This window comes from Bombus bifarius, unplaced genomic scaffold (genome assembly GCF_011952205.1).
Source record: "Bombus bifarius isolate JDL3187 unplaced genomic scaffold, Bbif_JDL3187 scf7180000007977, whole genome shotgun sequence".
NCBI lineage: Eukaryota > Metazoa > Arthropoda > Insecta > Hymenoptera > Apidae > Bombus > Bombus bifarius.
This window is the reverse complement of record NW_022884362.1, coordinates 2,643,783-2,654,301: the sequence shown is the minus strand read 5'-3', so window position 1 is coordinate 2,654,301 and position 10,519 is coordinate 2,643,783. Positions and strand designations below refer to the sequence as shown.

The 10,519-nt window shown below is 30.6% G+C and overlaps 3 protein-coding genes across 4 annotated transcripts; all 3 read right to left on the bottom strand.

The window, feature by feature from the left end:
* Positions 1–263: 263 nt before the first annotated feature.
* On the bottom strand, positions 264–3,105 carry LOC117204240. Its single transcript, XM_033441446.1, has 2 exons — positions 2,733–3,105; positions 264–913 (listed from the first exon to the last, which is right to left on the bottom strand). Exons 1-2 carry the CDS (start codon positions 2,808–2,810, stop codon positions 716–718), a joined length of 276 nt encoding a protein of 91 aa, XP_033297337.1. The 5' UTR covers positions 2,811–3,105; the 3' UTR covers positions 264–715.
* Positions 3,106–3,363: 258 nt separating this feature from the next.
* On the bottom strand, positions 3,364–4,159 carry LOC117204241. Its single transcript, XM_033441448.1, has 2 exons — positions 3,880–4,159; positions 3,364–3,671 (listed from the first exon to the last, which is right to left on the bottom strand). Exons 1-2 carry the CDS (start codon positions 3,952–3,954, stop codon positions 3,510–3,512), a joined length of 237 nt encoding a protein of 78 aa, XP_033297339.1. The 5' UTR covers positions 3,955–4,159; the 3' UTR covers positions 3,364–3,509.
* A 2,371-nt stretch (positions 4,160–6,530) lies between these two features.
* LOC117204107 (cytochrome c oxidase assembly protein COX18, mitochondrial) lies at positions 6,531–8,819 on the bottom strand. 2 transcript variants are annotated; one of them, XM_033441155.1, is made up of 7 exons: positions 8,132–8,819; positions 7,911–8,048; positions 7,677–7,824; positions 7,474–7,598; positions 7,296–7,406; positions 7,054–7,204; positions 6,531–6,578 (listed from the first exon to the last, which is right to left on the bottom strand). In XM_033441155.1, the coding sequence occupies exons 1-7, from the start codon at positions 8,657–8,659 to the stop codon at positions 6,565–6,567; spliced, it is 1,215 nt and encodes a 404-aa protein (XP_033297046.1). In that variant the 5' UTR covers positions 8,660–8,819; the 3' UTR covers positions 6,531–6,564. The 2 variants fall into 2 exon arrangements, with proteins under 2 accessions (XP_033297046.1, XP_033297045.1); XM_033441154.1 differs by lacking the exon at positions 6,531–6,578 and having other exon boundaries at positions 6,936–7,204; positions 8,132–8,659.
* Between the last annotated feature and the right edge of the window lie 1,700 nt (positions 8,820–10,519).

Below are 10,519 nucleotides of genomic sequence, written 5' to 3'. Positions count from 1 at the left end.
TCAAGGGTTTGATGAAGGGTTTTTCAAGGGTAGATGAACGAATGATCGTTCGAGCGAATCGATCTTTTAAGCTTCTTCGGTGGAAATAGAGAGTCTGATGATGAAATAGCTAGGTCGCTAATTGTCACGTCATAGATAACGATATATCGTAAAATACTTGGAACGTTTGAAAATCACGAACTGTAGGTCTTCGTTGGTCTTTAAGATTTTGATGAGTCTTGATTATTGTTCTCGGTGATTTTGAGAGATTTAGCTTCAAAGACTCGAAAGCTTAGTGGTTACATTTAATACTTTATACGAGTGTATACATGCCTTTTCGATATATCATATTTTATATAATATCGTAAATTTATTTTCGATATTATAGGTATATAATATAAATATTATAATACTATTAACAATATACAATTGAAACGTTTTAAGATTCATCAGAACTGTGAGGACTGAAAACTTGATATAACTTCAGATCCCCAGACTCGACATTAAAAACCGACAGGACTTGAAAAAGTTTCACGTATCAAATTATATACAAAATGATTCGCATTTCGTTTCCAGCGTTGAAAATCTTCGAATCTCGTCGAAATTGAGATTTAAACTCGCATCGCCAATGGATTGATGCCACTCCCAATATCTCGCTCAAAATCTTTTAAGTCGCCGTTTCCTCAGTCGAAACATTTCTAATTTTCTGCTCGACTGATTTTACGGCCTTGCTATTTCACCAGGAGGGGCTATACTTCTTTGGCGAACGAAGACCACAATCGACGAATCCGCGTGCTTGATGTGAACAGGTGCCGGCCGCAGGGTCGAACACGTAAGTGGACATACAGCTTCCTAAGTTGCACACGCCTTTCCGACATACCAAATATTTCGTACAGTCTCCTGGATATGGTAGCACGTCGAATTCTTTCCCTTCCTGTGAATAAACAAGTACAATGATAGAAATTGTGGTTGGAGATAAAGCATTAAGAATATTCATAAGAAGAAATAGTACGGTAGAACTCCACTTATCTGAACTCTGTTTATCGAAACAAAATTTTAATTAATGTTCGATTACTTGATCCAATCGTGTTTTTTATTCGGAACAAATTTGTATAATTGCAAATATGTATAATTTCTCATCTTATGTACGTATATGCGGAAGGATTTCTTAAAATATTGAGAATCTTTTCGCCTGTTAAAACAAGAGATTGACTTAACTAAATTGCTACCGGTTGTATCCACTCGTTTGAACTTCTATTTATATGTGAGTGTGTAAAGGAAGAGTAATAAGTAATGGAGGAAATAAACTTCAGTCAAATGAACAGTTCTTGCCTCAACGAGTTTACATAAATGGAATTCTGCAGTAATATTATCTTGATTATGTTCTGTTTCAGTACTGGAACTGAAAAACACGTCAAAATGACAAATTACATGTCTTTTTGGCAAACATTTAATTTACATTTTAAAAAATTATAAAAAATTATTGCTAGAATATTAGTAAAGATTATTATTTACAGATTGTATACATATATACAGGCGCTTTTAGAAAAATTAATACTGATATTATAATTAATATTATTCAAATAGGAATATACAGGGTGGTTGGTAACTGGTGGTACAAACGGAAAGGGGGTGATTCTACGCGAAAAAAAAGTCGAAAATACAGAATAAAAATATTTTTTTAATTTTCTTTTTTTTAATTTTTCCATCGAGACAACGATCTACAGTGAGATCCGTTATAACGAGACGCGATAAAGTGCACGCGTACCGAGCGAAAATTCAAAGTCGATTTTCTCGAAAACAAAGCCTCGAACGAGAAATTTTTATTATTCTATATTTTCGACTTCTTTTTTCGCGTAGAATCACCCCCTTTCCGCTTGTACTACCAATTACCAACCACCCTGTATACGTCACACTACTTTAATTGTAATTATTTATCTATAATACATATATTTATTGTAAGTATAATTGGTGAGAGAATTGTGAAGTAGAACTCATCAAAAATCAATTATTTATAAATAATTCCTAGACATTCGTAAATACTAAGGTATTTTTATAAATTCGTTCACCATATGTAACAAGTGGAAAAATTCGGAACAAATGATTGTGACAGTTAAAAACATTTGAAAATTAAGACGTTAAGAATAATTCATGACATAAAAACATATGTAGATAAAATTATGTTGAAATGAGAAAAACCAGATACTAGGAAATAACTTTAGGTCTATGCTATCAGCATAACATAGACCTTACGTAATAAAAAATCTGTGATGTAAGAGGAAACTGATAAATATTACTCAATTATCAATACTATAGTATGGTATATAATAAAACAATTTTTAATAATAATTTTGTTTTTCCGTTCATTGAAGAAATTAAAAATCTTGTAACGTCGAAATATCGTTAAAAATTTGACTAACACCTTACGAGATTGATTAATATATGGTGAATATATTTTACAAATAAATAAAAGGAATAGGCAGTAAAAACAATGAAAAAGACTACGAGATAGATTCTATAGTGATATAATACCCTGAAATGACAAGAAATAAACATCAAGATTACTCTAAGTACCCGGGAATAAGATAACAATAGCAGTTGCGAAAAGGAATGAACATCAATTTGCTTTAAAAGCATAAACAGAATTAGATATACAGCTGCATGAACACAGTGTAAATTTGTACGAGTATAAACTAAAGAAAAGTTACAATCATATCGGCAATAATTATTAATAACAAAAAGACCTTCATTACCACTTTCATTCTCTTAGCGGTCGACACAGTGAAACAGTAACATAATACACACAGTAAGATCAACGATCGAGATGACATCCTCTTGCATGCGAAATGACTGTTGTATTTGTTATATTTAATTGTACAGTACACTAATGATCAAATTGTTTCGGATCAGCTGTCAGCGTGGAGATCACGTTTCAGTGAATTAACAGCAAAATTATTTGACGAATATTTTTTCCTCTTTTTTTTTATGTGTTATAAACTATTTGGTCGATTATCTACTTGATACACGAACGAAGGTCGTCTGTAGACTGTGCGCTCTTTGCGAGCAGTAGCCAGCGTGCATAGCACTTCCGGCACTCGTTGCTAAATTAGCAATTGTCAGCGACAGATTCTCGTATTATAATATTGCTCATCGATAATTATATTTAATCGTTGAAGATACGTGTGATATTTGCCGAGACATTGAAATTTTATGAGGTACATAATTATCTCTAAAGCAATATATTCCAATTAACCGAAAGCGTATATATATACGTAGGTGTATATGTATATAAGTAAGTACATACGTTATACATCAATTATGTACGATTTAATTGTTGAAAAATTTGAAACCATAATAAAAATATGAAATAATTAATGATGTGAATTGAAAATAAATTTTATTCAATTATTCCACTTCTTTAAATTGTTTCACTTCTTCACATTCTCTTGCTGGTACATTTGTTCGTAAAAAAGGAATACATTTGATATGGCGATATATTCTATAAATATTTCAAATTGTTGTTGTACAAATTATCCACGTTGCATACAATCCTGACGATTTTGGAGAGGATAGTCGCAGGTGCCGATGTTTGGATTAAATTCCGTGCCTGTGCCACACTCCAAAACGAAACAACCGCTACCATCGCAATGTTGGTACTTCCTACAGTCGCCTGGGTAAGGATAAACTTCCCCCTAAAAATAATTAAGTTAGAACATGCTGTCATATGTACTCTACATAAATTAATGAACTCATTAACGTATATGTCTATTTCCTCGACTCATCTAGCATAGCAACTCATCTACCTCTATCATCTTATATATTATACAAAATGACAAAATTGATATATGACAGTTACTAAAATATTATGTATAATTGAAAGTATTCTAACAAAATACGCACAGCTACTAATCCACAAAAGAAGATGATACAAAGAATGCTGCACAGTAGGACTATAAAGAGCTTGATAACAGCCATGACTTCCGCCTGTAATTCGCTACTCGAATCTGTTGAATCTACTCTAATCCGTTCCACAAAGTACGCTATTTGCCAATGAAATGGATTTTATATATACTGCATCATGCAAGCAAAAATAAAGAACGTAATTTAATACGTTATCTCGATATGAACTATTTCGCCGACTTCACATCTATTTTCATTATCGAACATACGCATGATACATTTTTTCCGACCTTATCGTCATTAAATAGCCAGGATCAAGGATACGAACAACAAGTTCAAATATAATTACATTATATTATGAGAAAAATTTTAAAATGCGATAGGAAGAAATGAGATAGAAGGAAATAAAATAGAGATAGAGGTGGTGATACTAAGCGAAAATAGTGTAACCTTTTCATTTGTTATACAAATAAAATACAATTACTCACAATAATCGAACAATCTTTAAAACAGAATAACTTTACGAAAATTGGGTCAATCGACTTGAATTTTTTTGGCTAATTAAGAGGATTAGCTTAATATATGACGTGTAAAAAAATGTAAGAAAATTGTAATTAATGAGAATCGCGGAGAAAATAATAAAAGTCTCTTTTTACAACCTTTTTATCTGAATCTGTACATATTTACATAATTTAAATACCTTTTACAGACTTACGTCAGTTATACACATACCGAGTATTTCATCGAAAATGGTTAATGTCTCTATGAGCTAGAAACGGTTTAAAATAGTGAAAATCGCAGTTTTCCACGACTTTCGGCCTAAAGTCTAAGAGTGACCTCAGACGATCCATAATATTGTCGATATTTCAACTTTTTCAACATCATCGCGGTTTGTCAATAAATACTGACAATATTGACAATATGCAATATTTATTGACAAACCATATTTCCCTCGCACGTTCAATATTTATTGACGACACATTCGGTTTCAAGTTAGCGTTTGTTCAACGATATCGAGTAAGAAGAAAATTTGTGTAGCCATTATTTCAGCATTATCAATGAAGAAACCAAGGAAGAAGAGGACTGGACATGAGCTAGGAAGTACTTTTTAAAAAGAGACATGTCTTCGCGTATAAATTTACTGAATGAAATTCGAATATTCACTCCAAAAGGTTTTCAAAATTATAAATAACTCGTGTTTCCCACTCTTTGATTTTCTAAAAGAGGATCTGCGTATAACTCATCACATCCTGGACACATCGACAACTTCTTTGTCTTTTATTACTTTTTTCTTTTCCATTGTTAATATTTGTTTCTTCTCTTCGTCTTAATTAATGATAAGATGCTAGATAAAATTTACAGGAAACATTTACAGGGTAAATTTGTTATGTGGATAAATAATACCAAAATAACGTGGACATAGAATTTATTTTAAACCACACGTGATTTCAATTCTAGACCCTTATAAACGCCAAAATTTACATCCCATGGAGTTTCGATCTTCGATATTACAATAAAAATTATTACATTTCATCAGAAATATTACTGTAATCTCAATTCGATAACGATTATGCATGATTTATTCTAATTATTGTATTCGTGTGTATTAATAATATGATTATTGTTTATTCGATTTCACTTTATTAAATTTCTTCACATTTAAGCTTGTGTATGTCTTCGTCAAAAGAAAACGTATCCTCGTTTGATATGGATTATCTATAGCCACCTTTTCATCAAAAAGGAACGTCCTCTGAGAGTAATACAGATATAAGGAGCAGGATAACGGATTTTACAATCGTTGACAACACAGGATGTTGAACAATCATCCACATGTGGACGTAGACCAACTTGGGTATCTGGACCAACTAGAGTTTCCTCCTAAAAATCATCGTATTATAATATGCATTATTATTTTCTATTAATATTTTCTTTCTATTCATTTCTTGACATATTTTTCTTTCGTGTCAATACTTAAGCAAATACTTATCAATTAGAAATATAGCATTATTAAATTTCCATTGATAGTTATCAGTTACATTTACCAGAAGTACAATCTATCAGAAAATGACAAAATTTATAAGTAACAGTTATTAAAATATTAACAATAAATCGGTGTAATTATAAATATTGCGACGATATACGTACAACTGCTAATCCACGGAGGAAGCTGATACAAAGAATGCTACAGAGAAAAAATGTAGAGAGTTTGATAAAAGCCATGACTTTCTTCGTAATTTGCTTCTCGAATCTGTTAGTTCATTCCACAAAATGCGTTCTCCGTTAGTGAAATGCATTTTATATGTATATACTATATCTTATAAGAATAAATTAAAAAAAATAAGTCATTTAGATACGAACTTTTTCGTCGAATATCATTGTCTCCACAATATGCCCAATGCAGTGACTCAAATTAGTAGAAGTAAAGAAAATATTCTTGTGCTAAGTACGCGATAAATGTAAGGGACTTCGGCTATTGGTTGAAGAACGATAATCAATTGTTGAATTCAAGAGGGGATTTACTCACCATGGGGCATTGTCATATTATAGGACTTGCTTCGACTTCTCGAGTTTATGACACAGACGACGCCCAGAAAATTATAGTATCTGAAGATTGTGAGTACGCCCCTCCGTTTACTTACTTGCACTGAGTCGAATGGTTGGATGGATTGATTTTATAATCACTAATTAAAATATAGACACTAAAATATGTAATTTTTAAAGATTAATATTTATCGCTTTCGCAAAATCTAGGTTCAACATGCCGATGATAAACGTACATAAGAAATATAAAACAATGAGTGCTCTGAAAAAAATTCCTGTGTATCCTGCTGCTATATTTTAAAAGATATATCGCACTGATACAATGATATTCACATCTGAATTGAAGAAAGTAAATGCTTCCATATACACCTCTATTGTAAATAACGCGGCTCCATCCTCAAATTTAAATCTCTAATTTTCATGGAACTTACGCACGATGTATGTAGGTCCCGAAAAAATGTTTCCTACGTTTTTATTTTATGTGCTGATATTTTATGATGATAGTTAGTAACACATTGATAATTATTCTTCTTTATTTGACTTCGTACTAAATGATATTACATTCAACATAGGAGAAAAATATTTCATCTTGTTTCTATGCTTTTGCTACGGATCGCGTTAAAGAAAATTTGCCTAATAACCGTTTATGTAATTCTTGATATGGATGCCGAAGGTCAGAATCAGTTTTAGGTATTCTGAGTAGCTTACGGACTTTTGGAGATAGGAGTACTACATTTTGTAACAGTCCATAGCAATTATTGGTAATCCAAAACAAGGATAAACACTAAAACATTTAATTTGCAAACATTAATAGAATGAATAATAACACAGAATAAAGTAATTATTCATTTTGTCAAAATGTAGATACAACATACCGATGGTAAGCATGCCATGATAGGCACGAAACAAACAATGAGTACTCTACAGAAATTCTTGTATACTCTGTTAAATCTTGAATCCTTTATTTTAAATAATACGTAATTTACCTAGAAAAACGTACCATGTTGGTACAGAGATATGTAAATTAAAGAAAATAAATACTTGCATACATACTTCCATTGTAACTAAGTGAGAAAATCCAAAAAGTATAGGCAATATAAAAAAGTGATCTATGTCTACAAGATTTTGTATCCATCCGAAACCACCAGTAGTCAATTCTTGGAAATCCTTTACGGTGGCTAGCATTAAAATTTTTAAGACTTAGTTTTGTTGCTATTTTTGTATTAAAAACACTATATACAAAATACATTACTCACCAGGACTTATTTGAGGCAATACATAACACATATTCCTTACTGCAACTGAGAAACTTATCCATATCGGTGCTTGCAATAATACCATTGCAACGCTTTTAAATGGATGACAATTGTCTCTTATATATAATCTTTTTTGTTCCTTAGAAATCTATTACGCAAAGTAAAAAATTGATATACTTGATATAAATAGAAGAATATAATAGTGTGTATCCAAAAAACTTTACATTTAAATACCTCGCGTGTATATAAAGCAATCGCACGTACTGGACTCAATTGGGACGATACTACTTCCTTATCCACTTTCCTTCTTACTTTCTCTGCAATATCCATCATTTCATCTTTCAAGTTTTCCTGTTTTGCCCTATTGTGAAGCTAGATAAAGATCACTTAAGAAATATATATTCCAATCTTAACACTAACTTAACTTAATTTGATAACATAGTAATGATACTCACATCGAGTATATTTAATGGTAGATTTATAAATGTTCTTGTAATAATTGTGGTAAGTATGATACTTGCCCACCATGGTAAACCTGTTTGATAATGCATGTATCTAAAAGCTTCGGTGACCCATTCTACGCATATACTTTCAGATATCATTTGAAAAATGCCACCATTGTATTTAATAGCTTCATTTACAACTGCGGGTCCTGAATTTGAATATTGTCTAATACTATTTATAGCAGTAGGATAACAATTGCTAGGAATTTTTGAAATTAGTACTACATCCTTGTTACATAGTAACGATCTTTGAAATACTTTTGGATGGAGTTGCTGATGCAAAACAGCATTTTGTGTATTTGAAAAGTTCCTCTTATTTGAAAAATATCCTATTAATACTTTACTATTTAAAAAATGATTCTTATACACATTTAGGGGAGAAGCATTGGAAATATAATGAATAGAACGAGGATGTTTTACAAAAATACTGCTATTACATTTAAAATCCAATTGAATTTTTTTAAATATTCGTACATTCATGGTTACACAATAACAATGAACAACTGCAGAATAAGTTTAAAAAAAACCTAGTTTTCCTTCGTGTTTACATCTATAAATATAATGTTCCTATATGTACATGACAATTACGACGAATAGGTTAGTTACTAAACTAACCTTAAATCGTTCACGATTATGCATGATTCCTTCTATTCCTTATGTTTAAATGTATTTAATAATATAAGAAGAGTTAGAATGTTTTGTATATTTATTTATTAAAATTACAATACAAATTACATATTTTGGAGAAAATAGATATTACGTGAAAATAGAAACCAATAAATAAATAAGCAATAAAAATCAATCTTTTAACATTTCTACAATTCATTAAAATAGATTAACATCACTGTAGTATCATTATTGTTAACAAACCTAAAAACAAACAAAATACTTTAAATTATACCATTGACGAGATACAAAATAGATGTGACATTCAATACTTTTTCGTTATCGATTTAGTATGGTAGTGGTTTGAAATAAAACTAAATTTTCCTATTAAATTATTTAATTGTAAAAATTATTGTATAATTCTTTAAATTTAATAAATAGGAATAATGTATAATTCTATTAATAATATTAATATAACGTAATTAAATAACATTGCGCGTCTTGTAATATTCTTATAAATGAATAATATATACAATTCTACTAAAAAATTGTTAATATTTCCAAAAATACGATAATCTCTAACTTATATACGTAATGCCGCAAGTTTCACTATACTGTTATAATGATATTTTTATAAGTTATGTTTATAAATCCATTTACATCGGTAAAACAGGAACATGTCGGTAAGTTGTTATAAATGTACGTGTATTCTGTACCTGTTTGGTGATAATTTTTATATTTGCCGTAAAAAATTGCAGAGGGCGTAAGAAACACACCGGTTTACCATCTGTAGATAATGATAGTAACGGTATAAGTTACATGCATACGTTTTACGTAATCGGATAAAACTATAGTTCCAGTAAATGTTTTAAGTTTATAAAATAAAATGTAGTTATAAGAATAATTTCATCTTATTTTATAGTTATCATTCATTACTGCATAATTATCATCTGTGATAACCGTTTACTACTTAACTTGCAATGGTAACAATATAGTTTCTTATAATAATGCGACATTTAAAATTCCTTTAAATGCGAATAATATATCCCAGTTTTAAGAAAACTACAAAATTTGATGTGATTTTGCCGCCTCATTGTAATAACAGCTGTATATATTACTATCGATGGTACATAATAATATTTATCAAATAATAATCATCAGCGACAAAGTAATAACAATTTTGTATGAAATAAAAGTTACAAACATTACGTAATATTTTTTTTTAAATGTACATCTTTAAGGATAGACAAAATAAACTGCATCTTTAATTAATCATATCCTTATCGATAAATACATCTGATATAAATATATCATTGTACTGTTTATACGTATATTATAAATGGCGATAAAATAACTTTTAAAAGCTAAATTAAGAGATATAAATGCGTATACAAAAAGCTTAATTATCGAATGTAAACAACTTTACTTCGATAACGCGTATCATACATCTAATTTACAATTCGTGAAAACGATACCCCATAGGGGACCCAAAATACTGGAAGAAGAAAAAGAAAGATGAGACTAAAGGATCAGGGTATCGACACACACGTATATATACGTATAACACATCCTCGACAAAAGTTTCTCGAATCGAAGCACAATGTTCATTTCACGGCTTGAGGATTGGAGGGAGGAGGTCGCGCGTCGAGTATCTTTGCATTAACATTTACCATCCCTTCTTTTTCTGTAAACCGTAGTTCTCGCATCATCCTAGCGATTTCCAGGCATCCCCCC

Excerpts from the sequence above, each read along its gene's own strand:
- LOC117204240 (XM_033441446.1), bottom strand. The coding sequence starts at position 2,810 with ATGTCATCTCGATCGTTGATCTTACTGTGTGTATTATGTTACTGTTTC. Across the intron at positions 914-2,732 it reads CCGCTAAGAGAATGAAAGTG|GAAGGGAAAGAATTCGACGT; the intron begins GTAATGAAGGTC and ends GTTTATTCACAG.
- LOC117204241 (XM_033441448.1), bottom strand. The coding sequence starts at position 3,954 with ATGGCTGTTATCAAGCTCTTTATAGTCCTACTGTGCAGCATTCTTTGT. Across the intron at positions 3,672-3,879 it reads TCTTTTGTGGATTAGTAGCT|GGGGAAGTTTATCCTTACCC; the intron begins GTGCGTATTTTG and ends AATTATTTTTAG.
- LOC117204107 (XM_033441154.1), bottom strand. The coding sequence starts at position 8,659 with ATGAATGTACGAATATTTAAAAAAATTCAATTGGATTTTAAATGTAAT. Across the intron at positions 7,599-7,676 it reads ATTGCCTCAAATAAGTCCTG|CCACCGTAAAGGATTTCCAA; the intron begins GTGAGTAATGTA and ends TTTTAATGCTAG. Across the intron at positions 7,407-7,473 it reads CTCACTTAGTTACAATGGAA|GTAAATTACGTATTATTTAA; the intron begins GTATGTATGCAA and ends ACGTTTTTCTAG.